The sequence below is a fragment of the Physella acuta genome, unplaced genomic scaffold (assembly GCF_028476545.2).
Source record: "Physella acuta isolate Inbredline_101_S28 unplaced genomic scaffold, ASM2847654v3 ptg000161l, whole genome shotgun sequence".
In the NCBI taxonomy this organism is placed as follows: Eukaryota; Metazoa; Mollusca; class Gastropoda; family Physidae; genus Physella; species Physella acuta.
In genome coordinates this window covers 825218-840435 of record NW_026731680.1, presented here as the reverse complement: position 1 = coordinate 840435, position 15218 = coordinate 825218, and the positions used below count along the sequence as shown (strand labels likewise).

Below are 15218 nucleotides of genomic sequence, written 5' to 3'. Positions count from 1 at the left end.
TTTTATTTTATAAATTGTAATGAAAAACTAACAAACTAATCTAACAATTTTGACCAGGATCATTCGAAGGGAAACAATTCATTTGTTTTCGTCTAAATAAACCTTGCTTGGTTCCATCCCTTTATGTGACTTACAAAATATATTTCGTACTAACATCTATAAATCCCAACAGCATTATTTTAATGGCATATATATATATATATATATATATATATATATATATATATATATATATATATATATATATATATATATATATATATATATATATATATATACATTATTGATAGAAGGATTGCAAATTGTTTCATTTTTATTTTTTAAGCATAAATTGTTTTTGAGTATTTTAAAGATAAGTTGTCTCTCTTGGTTTTCTTTGCATTAACATATGGATGTAGCATACTTAAACAATTTTTCAACAATGGGGGGTGGGGGCTGGGGGGTAGGGGGGGGGGGTTCTTACTTAGGATTTTTCAGTTTAAAAACTATGAGCTTTACTTTCTCAACCATGATGGCCCAGTTTCTGCCCTGAATGCATCCCATTTAAGATTTATTAACTCATTGCCACAGGTGGGTAATGTAATTTAAATGTAAACACAGTAGCCTTAACTAGGTCATGATGTAGTCTCCAAGTAGAAAAAAAAATTCCTCAGATTCCCAGCTTTTGTGGTTCTTATCAAATAAAAACTAAGGAATTGAAATTTTTTTTTAGTAATTTTTTTGTAAGTATAGGTAATGATAGAATGGTAAAAACAAGTTGTGTTTTGTCCATGTCAACAATAACATTTGTGTCACTCTTAGGAAACCTGTCAGCGAGTGTTAGATGCCATTCTATGTCATCTTGACCCTCTTCAGGATAAAATAAAAAAATAAAATATAACTTATCTGAAGAATACATTGTTTTTATTTCACAACAAATCATAAAGCACATAGTTTATCTTAATACAGTTGGTAACGAATTTGAATACATATCTTACACTCAAATTACCATACACATTCTGCCAATGGTTTACTTGCAGTAAGTTTTACACATATTTTTTTTTCACTCAAATATTATATTATACCCATTCCTTTTATACTTAACTTTTTAATTCATTCTCTTAATCTCTGGTTTCTTTCACCAAATTGCATTTCTCTTTCATCCTAATAGATTATATTTATCACAGCCAATGTTGATAAGTATACATGTAAATATGCATAGATTATTTGTGTGGTTTAAGTAGCCTCTTTGTATTACTTTCTAACATTAACAAAATCAAAACTTAAATTTACATTTTTGTTTTAAAAATACTTTAAAGAAACAATTTTCATATTATTTAAAATATGACAGTTTTTGCACAATTTCATTGGTGTATAGTTTTTTCAATCTAAAGATATATTTTTAATAAACTTGTATTTCTAGAGTTTAAAGGCACTGTTGTATATAATCAATCAAGTACCAACAATAGTCGATATACACATGATTAAAACAAAATATATGAATAAACACTCTTATATATTTGGTTGTTTCATTTACAATTTGAAACACAATTTTATTAAACCACATGTGTAGCCTACATAGCAACTGGCTAATTTTCACATTAATATTGGCGAAATTAAAAATTCGCTGAAAAGCATCTATGATAAATCTGGCTAAAGAAAGACAGCTGGTGAACAAGATTATCAATTACTTCCCACTTTCTTGATCATTTTTAATGTATCTTGCAATATCGGACATATGAACTCTATGGGAAATTATCACATAAGCAAACATACACTCATTCCCATATAAAGATTTTAAAACTAGTTAAAATCTTATCCATTATACATTTATAAAAATACCATAGGCCTACTAACTTTACATTTTTACTGATATTTAAATGCAATAATAAAACTAACATTTAGCTTTTATTTTTTAGATTCATTCCAATCAAGAATACTGAATTGCTTGATTTTTAGCAAAGTTTAAGTTTTTAAAAACACTTAAGTTTGATTGCTTTAAAACAAAATGGAATGTTACGTTTTGCAAAAATAGTAATATATACATACAGAGATTATATTTTTGATTTTGTTAAAAAGTTTTGCTCAACAAAAGACGGCTATTTACAATAAATAGCACATTGAAAACATAAATTTCAATGTTTGTCAACAAAGCACTCTGAAAATCACACTTGTGTATACCATGAGTTATAATTACATTAAGCAAAAACACTTGTTATAATTAAACTCAAATATGAAATTATTATATGAAATACAAGTCATAATTACATTATACAAAGTAGGAAAAAATATGCCATTTGTGATAAAACAACATTAGATTTTTAAATTTGTCATACTTGCAAATTAATGAACAATATTTCCTCTTTATATGCTTTTTTAAAATGTATTCCAAAAAAATGTTTCTCAATTTTGAGCAGTAATGGTACAAAAAACTCGGATACATCTTTTAAATCATGACACATGCAGATTTTTAAAATGTGTTTATATATCATGAGAAACTGTACAACCTTTTTCAAATATAAACTAAAAATGTGGGTACTACCTTTAAAACTGGAAAATATTGCCTATTTAAAATATAAAATATAAATGTTTTTATTTGCAAAGAATTAAAAATAGAGATTTTGTTCAAACATAATAAAATGTGAGTGAAATCCTTAAAATGTGTGGTCCTTATCAGTGCAATAGCTTTTACAAAACTATTTCCCTATATACATAAATACATTTTTAAAATAAAATCATCTCAAACACCCCCCCCCCCCCTTTCACCTCCAGACATTAGCTGTAGCCTACCATTTATATCACTATACTGCCACTTATCCTTACAGATGTTCTTGTTGTAATGCACTTAACTAGTAAATCTGTCATCTTTAACCCTGTGTGTTACTTCAAACTAGCAATGTTTAAAATGATTATAAAACACTAGCCAACAAGGGTTCTGATATAAAAAGTTTGGTCACAATGGTCAGGAAAATGATAAATCCGACGTGGACGGAGATTCTCACGGATGCGTTAAATGGACATGTGCGGCAGCAGTCTGTGGCGGCCTGGTTGCAGGACACTGTCTGGCATCGCTCTGGGTACCTGTCTCCGTACTCGCAGTCTGCGGAGAAAACATTTATGTTAAAAGTTAACATCTAAATAACGTTGAATGCTGAACAAATACCGTAGCGTCACATTACTGGACAGCAGATTAAAGTGTAGGTGCTTAAGTATGTAATTTACAGTTTAAAATTCTACTTTAGATTGAATTAAAATAAATATATTATTTTATACCAATAAAATGCAAACAAATTTCGAAAAACCACAACAAAATTTCAAAATAATATTACGTTTTTATATAAATTGATCAGCAAGAAGTGTTAAGGCTTTATTTTTAAGTTTATATAGATAAATAGATATAGATAGAAAGATATAGATATATAGAAACAGATTTAGACAGATCTGTTATTTTTTTAAATTAACAAAATGCATGTTGGATTTTAAAATTTACTTTTAAACAAACAAAAATAAGAAGATACTTACATAGTTGTTTTCTATTTTTAAATTAAGAAATCTAATAGATAAGGGTCTTTAACTTTTTGAAAATAAATGTTTAAAAAACAAAATTTTGAAATAAAAATGTGTATGTAATGATGTAAGCATACCTTTGGTTCCAGAATTGATCGACTATCAGAACAAAATTTTGAAATAAAAATGTGTATGTAATGAGGTAAGCAAACCTTTGGTTCCAGAATTGATCGACTGGCAGGAGTCACAACAAAAAGAGTAGACCTTTTCCTCGTAGCACAGGCTGGGGACTCTCCTCACTGCAGTCTGGCACGTCATGTTGTTCACCAGTGTGCCCTCCACGTCAACACAGATGCTTTTTATTGTTGTTGTTGTGCCTGTGAAAAATTACACAACTTTGTTTAACAGCAGCCATGCAAGGATTGAATTAAGTTTTTTTTTTTCGAGATGAAAAATACAATGGACAGTGGTTGATGTTAACTAGAATGATAAATTCGTAGTCATTTAAATATAGATAAATTTTAATCTAAACAAAATGTATTGTTAATTTATTTACACTTGCACACAGACACACTACGAGTGTGACGTAATTTATGGACGACCCCCACCCACTAATACCTGTGTACATGGACTTAGTGGAACTACGTAGATATAAAATATGTATAAATGACTAACTGGCAACTGTTGTGACCACTGGTACATCTAAAATATGTCTAAATTACTAATTGGCAAGTGTTAGTGGAACTACGACCATCTAAAATATGTATAAATGACTAACTGGCAACTGTTAGTGGAACTACGACCATCTAAAATATGTATAAATGACTAACTGGCAACTGTTAGTGGAACTAAGACCATCTAAAATATGTATAAATGACTAACTGGCAACTGTTAGTGGAACTACGTAGATCTAAAATATGAATAAATGACTAACTGGCAACTGTTAGTGGAACTACGACCATCTAAAATATGTATAAATGACTAACTGGCAACTGTTAGTGGAACTACGACCATCTAAAATATGTATAAATGACTAAATGGCAACTGTTGGTGGAACTACGTAGATCTAAAATATGTATAAATGACTAACTGGCAACTGTTAGTGGAACTACGACCACCTAAAATATGTATAAATGACTAACTGGCAACTGTTAGTGGAACTAAGACCATCTAAAATATGTATAAATGACTAACTGGCAACTGTTAGTGGAACTACGACCATCTAAAATATGTATAAATGACTAACTGGCAACTGTTAGTGGAACTACGACCATCTAAAATATGTATAAATGACTAACTGGAAACTGTTAGTGGAACTACGACCATCTAAAATATGTATAAATGACTAACTGGCAACTGTTAGTGGAACTACGACCATCTAAAATATGTATAAATGACTAACTGGCAACTGTTAGTGGAACTACGACCATCTAAAATATGTATAAATGACTAACTGGCAACTGTTAGTGGAACTACGACCATCTAAAATATGTCTAAATGACTAACTGGCAACTGTTAGTGGAACTACGACCATCTAAAATATGTATAAATGACTAACTGGCAACTGTTAGTGGAACTACGACCATCTAAAATATGTATAAATGACTAACTGGCAAGTGTTAGTGGAACTACGACCATCTAAAATATGTCTAAATGACTAACTGGCAAGTGTTAGTGGAACTACGACCATCTAAAATATGTCTAAATGACTAACTGGCAACTGTTAGTGGAACTACGACCATCTAAAATATGTATAAATGACTAACTGGCAACTGTTAGTGGAACTACGACCATCTAAAATATGTATAAATGACTAACTGGCAACTGTTAGTGGAACTACGACCATCTAAACTATGTATAAATGACTAACTGGAAACTGTTAGTGGAACTACGACCATCTAAAATATGTATAAATGACTAACTGGCAACTGTTAGTGGAACTACGACCATCTAAAATATATATAAATGACTAACTGGAAACTGTTAGTGGAACTACGACCATCTAAAATATATATAAATGACTAACTGGCAAGTGTTGTGACCACTGGTGCGGCCGTGGCCCTGGCCACCGACGTGTCAGCTCGTACAGCGCTCATGACCGTGCTCGTCTTCCTAGTGGCGGATGTGGTTGTGGTTGTGGTGGTGGTGAGCCTGCTGGTGGTGTAGGGTGTGCCGTGGTTGCAGGTGCCACAGCACTTGTTCAGTGTGTCGCTGTCGTACCGAGAGCAGTCCTCAGCCTTGCAGCCACCCGCCTTGTCCCCGTACTCACAGTCTGTGGAGAGGAATCAGGTTGGATCACTGTGGCTTAATGAGTGCATTGATAACCAGCTGGATAAAGTGGTGATTCAACATTTAGTTAGATCACTGTGGCTTTATGAAAGTATTGATAACAAGAGTTGTAGAATGGTTATTCAAAATTTAATTAGATCACTGTGGCTTTATAAAAGAATAACCAGCAGTATAGAATGGTTATTTAACATTTAATCAGATCACTGTGGCTTAATGAAAGCATTGAAATACAGCTGTATAGAATGGTTATTTGATTTAAAATAAGATCAAGGCATTTATAACCAGATATATACAATGGTTATTTAACATTAAATTAGATCACTGTGTTTTAACTTTAACGAAAGAATTTATAAGTAACTGTATAGCGAGGTTATTCAACATAAAATTAGAATGTATTGTCCCACGTGATCATCTCTAGCCTACTTTACACTAATAATCCTCAGTACAATGCTTTATGATCTAGCCAAAAACAGTTTGTTTTTTTGTTGTTGTTTTTTTTATCTCACTGTAGAGAGGAAGGAAGATTTAACTAAAAAAATTTAAGATTTTACTAAAAACAAATATACTTTAGAAGATTTTACTAAAAACAAAAATCTTACTGTAGACTGTAGAGAGATGGAAAGATTTAACTAAAAACAAAAATCTTACTGTAGAAGATTTTACTAAAAACACAAATCTTACTGTAGAAGATTTTACTAAAAACACAAATCTTACTGTAGAAGATTTTACTAAAAACAAAAATCTTACTGTAGAGAGATGGAAAGATTTAACTAAAAACAAAAATCTTACTGTAGAAGATTTTACTAAAAAAAAACAAATCTTACTGTAGAGAGATGGAAAAATTTTACTAAAAACACAAATCTTACTGTAGAGAGATGGACAGATTTTACTAAAAACAAAAATCTTACTGTAAAGAAGACGGAAGATTTTACTAAAAACAAAAATCTTACTGTAAAGAAGACGGAAGATTTTACTAAAAACACAAATCTTACTGTAGAGAGATGGAAAGATTTTACTGAAAACAAAAATCTTACTGTAGAGAGAACGGAAGATTTTACTAAAAACACAAATCTTACTGTAGAGAGATGGAAAGATTTTACTAAAAACAAAAATCTTACTGTAGAAGATTTTACTAAAAACAAAAATCTTACTGTAGAAGATTTTACTAAAAACACAAATCTTACTGTGGAGAGATGGAAAGATTTTACTAAAAACAAAATCTTACTGTAGAGAGATGGAAAGATTTTACTAAAAACACAAATCTTACTGTAGAGAGATGGAAAGATTTTACTAAAAACAAAAATCTTACTGTAGAAGATTTTACTAAAAACAAAAATCTTACTGTAGAAGATTTTACTAAAAACACAAATCTTACTGTGGAGAGATGGAAAGATTTTACTAAAAACAAAATCTTACTGTAGAGAGATGGAAAGATTTTACTAAAAACAAAAATCTTACTGTAGAGAGGTCGAAAGATTTTGCTGCAGCTCCCACAACACCTCTCCAAGACCGCACCCTGGTAGCAGTAACCACCGAACCGGCCAACGATCTGAACGCAAGTCTCGCTCTGGAAGGCATAGCCCGGCTGGTCGCCAAACACACAGTTCGCTGCAGGGGAAAACAAAAGGGGAAAGTGACGGTTAAAACGATAGTAAAATATAGTAGACTACCTACATGCGGGGAAATTGGCGGTTAAAACGATAGTAGACTATCTGAGGGGGGGGGGGGGGTAACATGCGGGGAAAGTGACGGTTAAAACGATAGTAGACTACCGGAAGGGGGAAAGTGACAGTTAAAACGATAGTATACTACCGGAAGGGGGAAAGTGACGGTTAAAACGATAGTATACTACCGGAAGGGGGAAAGTGACGGTTAAAACGATAGTATACTACCGGAAGGGGGAAAGTGACGGTTAAAACAATAGTAGGCTACTTAAAGAGGAAAACAAACGGAACAAGTAACGGTGAAAACGATATTAGACTATATTGTTAAAAGCTACACGTTTGTTATTTGTACTCATCAGCACAGAGACGTATAAAAGACGAACTTTAGCTTGGAATCGAAATAGAGATGGCAGAAGTGGTTAACATCCCTCCTTCCCCCCCCCCCTTCCACAGCAAGCTATCACATAGACCACAATAGCCCAACCCTTTTTGTAACATATCATCACTTTGAGCATATTAGCCCCCCCCCCTCCCCCTCATAACATGTAAGCACTTTATGGACTGAAGTACATCTACGAACTAACGTGGGAAGGTCGTATGGAGAAACGTAAAAACAAACTGCGACTGAAGTTCCTAGTCGGAGTGGGTAGGGATAATCTTTAATCCAGAATAATCCTAGAACCACCTGGAATGTATGGATGCGACAGGTCATGGCTGGTCAACTAATGACCTTGAGCTAAATACTCATGACAGGTCAGACCCCATGACCTACACCGACACCGTCATGAGTCATTGATGACGCTATAATTAATTTAAACACCCGGAGAACCTAATTAGCCTGATGTAATGGGTAACCATAATTACTGGCGTCACTAATAAAATATTTTAGTTTTACACCACCCCCCTTCCACCTCTAGTTTAGCTATTATATTTAAATACTTGCATCGTGTTATAAGCCTACAGTTTAATAATTTACATATAAAAGTATCGTTTCCACGTTTACATATAAAAGTAACTTTTCTAAATCTAATATATAAAGCTCAGTTCTGTATGTAATGCATTTGTATGTCGTTGGAATTGTACGAATTTAAAAGTTAGAAAATTATCGTGCGCATTTGTCTAAATTTATGAGCTAAAAAATTACCATTGAAAGTGTTGGGAAATAATTTTCATTTTTCAAATTATAGTAATAATTGTCGGCATGTTCATTAAACACAAGTTTTAAAAAAAATATCATCTTTTACAAAAATTCTAATTATGTCTTTATTTAGTCCTATAGCACTTACTTCCCTTTGATAAATTAGGAAAAACACAATTACTTCCCTTTATAAAACCATTGCATTCCGTGAAAATAATTTACTTTTTAATTACTTTGTTTTGGTGTTGGGAAAAAAAAAATAATTACATAATTAGCGGGGATTGATCAAGTGCAAATGTTGTAGGTATTTTACGGATAAGCTTGGAGTATTAAAATTGTTTATTAAATTGAAACAGGCGCGTTCGTTTAAGTGAGTGCAAAAGACTGTGAATAAGTTGGGGTACTATAGTCGTTCATAAAGTAAAATAGGTGATTCCGCCCCGGGCGTTTATGTTCGCGTTAGTGTTTTCTTTGTGTTTAGGTGGGTTTGCGTTAGTGGTTGCGTTTTAATTTGGTTCGTTTTTGTTCTTTCTTTTTTCGTTTTTGTTTGTGTTTTTTTTGTTTGGGTTTGTATTTGTGTTTTTGGTTGGTTTTGCGTTTGGATTTGGTTTGTTTTCGTTTGCTTTTTTCGTTGATTTTTTTTTTGTTGGTATTGGTGTTTGTGGTTGGGTTTGTTGTTAGGTTTTTGTTTTCGTTTGCTTTTTTGTTTGTTTTTTCTTTGTGTTTGTATTGGTGTTTGTGGGTGTGGTTGTGTTTGTTGTTAAGTTTTTGTTTTCGTTTGTATTTGTAATTGTGTTAGCGTTATGTTTGCGTTTTGTTGTTTTGGTTGGTTGTGGTTTGGGTGGGCAATGCCGGGTTTATGATGATTACTAAACACACAGGTAATGGTCTTTAACAGAAAGGTTTTTCACAGAAGCCAGAGCAGGGCCTGGCCGGGACGGCTAGTTTACATATAAATGTAGCTTTTCCACAGACCTTAACTCAATCTCCCTGATTTATTCCCTACAAAAATTCTGTGTAAAATCAATAATAGATTCGCCTAAGCCTAAAAAAATTTCGATCTAATTAATTTCGCTTTGTCAATAAATGGATGACTCATTTCCTTGTTTTCCCACAACACAACACCGACAATCATTAAACCGGAAGTTGATGTACAATCCTCATTAATCGATGCTAATTTGTCAACCAATTAAGTGTTCACAGGTAGGCTACAACTAGCAGATGGCGTCACTCATCGATCAAACAACCCCATCTCCACCAATCAAACCTGATCACAAGCAATCGATCAGAACACATTCAAAAAAAGGAAGAAATTTTGGGAATGATGTGGAGGAAGGGGGGGGGGGGGGTGTGAGGGGGTGCCCCGCGGAGCTATGTTAATTAATTAAAAAATATTTTGACACATGAAACGACTGGGGAGGTAAATCTTGGAAACTTACCGTCTACTACAGGGGCGCTTGGGTGCGACACACATTTCCCGCTGACACACAGCTTAAAGAAGAGAAAAAAATTAACTCGCTTTAAAAGATATATGGGTCTATAAAGTACAGTGTCTGGGCACACGTTTGTACAAGATTGTATCGCTCACAACAAGGAATACTGACCACCATTAACAATAGACCTAACTCAAGCAAAACTTTAACGGTTAACCTATCATAATAGTCAATCCTTACTATATATATATATATATATATATATATATATATATATATATATATATATATATATATATGTATATATATATATATATATATATATATATATATATATATATATATATATATATATATATATATATATATATATATATATATATATATATATATATATATATATATATATATATATATATATATATACAGAGAGAAAAAAAGAAATGAAAAAGACTGCGTTACATTCTACACTAAGCAGAAATTTAAAGAAAACCAGCAAGTGTATGTTTTGTAATTTGTAATCATACTCTACTGAGATGAGGTCAAGAGGCTTCAAAGGTGTGTGATGTTTAAACCCACTGTTTTTTGTTGTTATTTTTTTACTGTTCTCTTCTTTTAATCCCGTTCGTGCCCAAGACACATGGGGTAGATGTATAGTTCATCTGATTCATTGACCTCGGCATATGATAGGATAATGTGTTCAGCACTATGCCCAGCCGCCTTTGTTTCCCTAACGTAAGTTAGGTACCCATCAGAGCTGGGTGGACTCAGGCACGTTCCACTGATTTGAACCCGGATTCGAACTCGAGACTCTCGAGTTAACAGTCTAGCTCTCTACCGCAAGGCCAAGCCGTCCTCTGTTTTATTTACTCTTTAACACTACGTATTTAGCCCCCCCCCCTGGGTTAAGCTGTAGCCGTGCCCTCACCATGCCATTCCCGCAGGTGGTGCCCTGGGCTGAGGTCATGGAGTAGCAGGTGTTGTCCGTCAGTGGGTTGTAGCAGTACATGACGCTGCAGATGTCCGATGCCGTGCCGAAATTCTCGCCCTGGAGAAGTTGGAAATAAAACACGTCAGTCTTAGGGTCTCCAAATATACTCACCCCATATATATATATATATATATATATATATATATATATATATATATATATATATATATATATATATATATATATATATATATGTGTGTGTGTGTTTGTGTGTGTGTGTGTATGTATATATATATATATATGTATATATATATGTATATATATATATATATATATATATATATATATATATATATATATATATATATATATATATATATATATATATATATATATATATATATATATACAGATAAAAAGAATCCAGCTTTTCAATAAAGCTATGCAGACGTGGTGCGTGGTGATATGTAAAGGGACGCTTCAATGTGCGTATTAGTTCATACAGGTGTACTTGTCATGGATATAATGTGTCACTCTTTTAGTTCTACAAAGTTACGACTACCACGAAAAGTTTTTCCATAAATGAAGCCAACCGTCATCCTGAGAGAGTTGTTCCTTGACTTTCTTGTCTCTAGAAATTTAGTACATAATTCAACTTGTTTTTTTTTTTCTCTTTACGCTAGAGCCAATTAATAAATGTAAAGTTAACGAAATACAACGACTAAAACAAAATCCAAAAATTATTTAAATATTCTTTTTGTTTAATACTAAAAGTTAGTGATGGGCAGTTTTATGTGTAGAATATTTAATCTGCTGGGTTTTTGACTACAAATTGTGTTCAAAACTGTAGGTTTTTCCCCTTGTTATTTTTATCAGACACGCGTACACACACACACACACACTACACACACAGTCAAACGGACAAGATTGCAAAATTAATTATTTCCGACTCAGGTAAGTGTAAAACGCCGAGAGTTGTAAAAATCTCGAATGCTGTACAATGTGTATTCGAGAGAGTAGAAAGTATCACACACCCAAGAAAACTTCAATAAGGTAAATGCTCAACTTTCTTGTATCTAGAAATTTAGTACATGCTTCAACTTCTGTTTTTCTATTTACATTAGAGCCAATTAATAAATCTAAAGTCAAAGAAATACAAAGACTAAAAACAAAATCCGAAAACAATTTAAATATTCTCTTTGTTTAAAACTAAAAGTTAGTGATCGGAAATGTTATGTGTAGAATATTTAACTTTCTGGGTTTTTTACAACAAATTTTGTACAAAACTATAGGTTTTTTCCCCTTGTTTATCTTTATCAGATTGAAATTAACTATAGGGTAATCCATACACGATGTCACGCTTTAAAAATATTATGCCTGCTTCTTCCAACACATCTTCATTCATGATAACTATAAACCAGACCTACCCCCTCCCCCATCTATTATAAAATGACGTCACACCTCAGCCTACTACCCCTCAAAATTGTAAGCTTTTTTTTAAACAGCGATTATTTTAAAAAATATTTACAGAGGTTCTTTTAAAAATGCACGAGTGTGTCGTCACACTTTCTGAACCCTCACCCTCCACCATGACAGCATGACACTTTGTCAGAAAAGTCCGACACCCCTGAGCCGTGACGTTGTTGATGGACGACCCCTTTAAATTAACTACTAATAAGAAATCTCATGTATTGGAAGGGATCCCCTCTAACACAATTAAGGATACGTGTCAACTGGTTATGCGCCATTGATCATTGAGACCATTGACTCCAATTTTAGCCTGCTTTTCCTTTTTCCATAGCCTTTGCACAACCAAGAACAAACTACAAGGCAGCAGTTGTTTGATTTAGGAGTTGTCTCTCCTAGAAGAGTGGCTGTCCCCAGCTAACGAGCCTCATCTGCCCGAGGGTTCGAACTCAAGACATTTCGGTTTAGCAACCATGAGCTTTATCGACTCGACCACGGCGACCCACGCTTGTTTCTAAAAAGAACCATTGCAAGTCCGTTTCCGTTGAGTAATACCGCTAGAACCGGAAGTGAGCACTGACCCTGCAATAGCGCGAATTGTTCCCGTAGATCATCTGGCACTGTTGGTCCGGCGTGTAGAGCTGACCAGGGAACAAGTTGCTGACGTCTGGGAGGTCCGCGCTGATGGGCAGGGCGTCGGTCAGACAGGCGCTCGACCTGTTGGGATAGGGGGATAGATGGTGTGATGGGGATACATGGTGTGATGGGGGATAGATGGTGGGGTTAGGGGATAAATTATGTGATGGGGATACATGGTGTGATGGGGGATAGATGGTGGGGTTAGGGGATAAATGGTGTGATGTGGATACATGGTGTTAGGCGCTCGACCTGAGATAGAGATGGTGTCCTGTTGATGGGGGATAGATGGTGGGGTTAGTGTATAAATGGTGTTAGGCGCTTGACCTGGAATAGAGATGGTGTCGTGTTGAGGGGGATGGATGGTGGGGTTAGCATATAAATGGTGTGTTGGGGATACATGGTGTTAGGCGCTTGACATGGAATAGAGATGGTGTCATGTTGGGATAGTGTGTAGTTTGTGTTGTGGTGGTGTGTAGTGGTGTGCGGTGTGTGGTGTGTAGTGTGTAGTGTGGGGTGTGTAAACTCACCGCGAGTCGATGAGGTTGTTGATGGTCTCTGTGAAAGCTTGGATGCTGCAGGCAGAGAACTGCCAGGGGTGGTACTTGTTGCTGTCTGACGCCAGACTCGATGTGGACGACATGATGTAACGGTCCGCTGAGCTGCAGGCGTTACCGTCCCCGTCATGCTTTGCTCCCAACCTGCATCGGGGGGGGGGGGGGGGAGAATGAAGGATACGAAGGTCAAGGTGAAACAGATGTTGGTAACGTTAAATAATGACTTTTGTATATTTGTTGTTGTTTAGTAGTACGCTGGTGTGTGTGTCTAGGCCGTAGCAAAATTGGGTGGATGTCCATAACAGTACATTTATATCATTAAAATAGTGGAATCTTATTTTGAAAGTCTGTGGGCGTGGGGTTGGATACTGGTAGTAAACTGTCAAAATTAAGTCTGTTCAACACCCAAATCCTAACTCGTGTCATGGGGAATTTGTAATCGGGAAATGTCACAATAATAGGATCCAACACACCTATATTTGGAAGAGTCTATTCTCAGACACCGATCAAATCAATACTCCTGGAGATGAATACAAACATTGCTGGGGGGGGGGGGGGGGTGAGCAGAACTTACCCGTGGCCCAGTTCGTGGGCGGCCGTGTCGATACACTGGAGCCCTCCCAGGTCCTCCACGATGGACACGCTCTTGCCGTCCGTGCGACACATGGTGGACGTGTACGCCATCCCTGGGGTGGGAAGAAGGGTGTGTCATTCATCGTTTGAAATACCAGACCCATGGTTGATTAGTTAATTGGTTGTTGTTGTTTTTTTTTAACTTTAAGACTAATCTTTGACCGATATAACAACCTCTTGTAAAATTTAACCGAAACAATGTTAGTCATCTTCTAGATTTATTTATAATTTTACCATTGTAATAAACTATTGTCTGGGACGAAGTAGAAGAATGGGATATATATATATATATATATATATATATATATATATATATATATATATATATATATATATATATATATATATATATATTATATATATATATATATATCACATATATAATTATATATCACATATATAATTATATATCACATATATAATTATATATCACATATATAATTATATATCACATATATAATTATATATCACATATATATATACACTTAATTTGACCAAAATTTGGAGGTCAGCTGGTGGAAGTTTACCTGTTGTTGTGGCAGCGATGCCTGTTGATGTCGTAGAATACAAGTCATAGCTGCAATAGACGTTTTAAAATGCTCAGTCGGATTTTTATATGGTAAGAGATGGTATCAAGTTAATGTACATAGGACGTGCTCCCTAGCTGATGCCATACAGGGGAGGGAACTGGCCATATACGCTAGAAGTTGATTACTAATCTAATCTTTAAATTCCAATATGGGGAGTTTTGTGATGCCATATTCAACGAAAAGGGAAACAACGGGTTTTAAAAACCATCCGAATCGTCTAATGTCATTCAAGATTGTACCCCATAGGTGTTTCTTTCAGACCTCCCCCCCCCATCCTTTCCCTCAGATTTTTTATTTTAAAAAATGCATATATTTCAATAGAAGGTCTACACTGTCCATTCTTATAACTTCGTCTGGTCATAGTGCTGACCACACCATCCCTTCATATAACGAG

At 34.5% G+C, this 15218-nt stretch overlaps 1 protein-coding gene across 5 annotated transcripts in view; it reads right to left on the bottom strand.

Moving 5' to 3' along the window:
• Positions 1-870: 870 nt before the first annotated feature.
• Positions 871-15218, bottom strand: part of LOC131935861 (uncharacterized) — a 34647-nt gene continuing 20299 nt past the window's right edge. For all 5 annotated transcript variants that reach the window (XM_059292576.1, XM_059292577.1, XM_059292574.1 and 2 more), the window contains exons 9-18: positions 14762-14811; positions 14176-14287; positions 13575-13745; positions 12990-13125; positions 10939-11058; positions 10017-10068; positions 7234-7383; positions 5513-5758; positions 3699-3863; positions 871-3079 (exon numbers count right to left, since the gene is read on the bottom strand). In XM_059292576.1, coding sequence (XP_059148559.1) covers positions 2889-3079; positions 3699-3863; positions 5513-5758; positions 7234-7383; positions 10017-10068; positions 10939-11058; positions 12990-13125; positions 13575-13745; positions 14176-14287; positions 14762-14811 — 1393 coding nt within the window. In that variant the 3' untranslated portion in view covers positions 871-2888. The remainder of the gene's footprint in view (positions 3080-3698; positions 3864-5512; positions 5759-7233; positions 7384-10016; positions 10069-10938; positions 11059-12989; positions 13126-13574; positions 13746-14175; positions 14288-14761; positions 14812-15218) is intronic.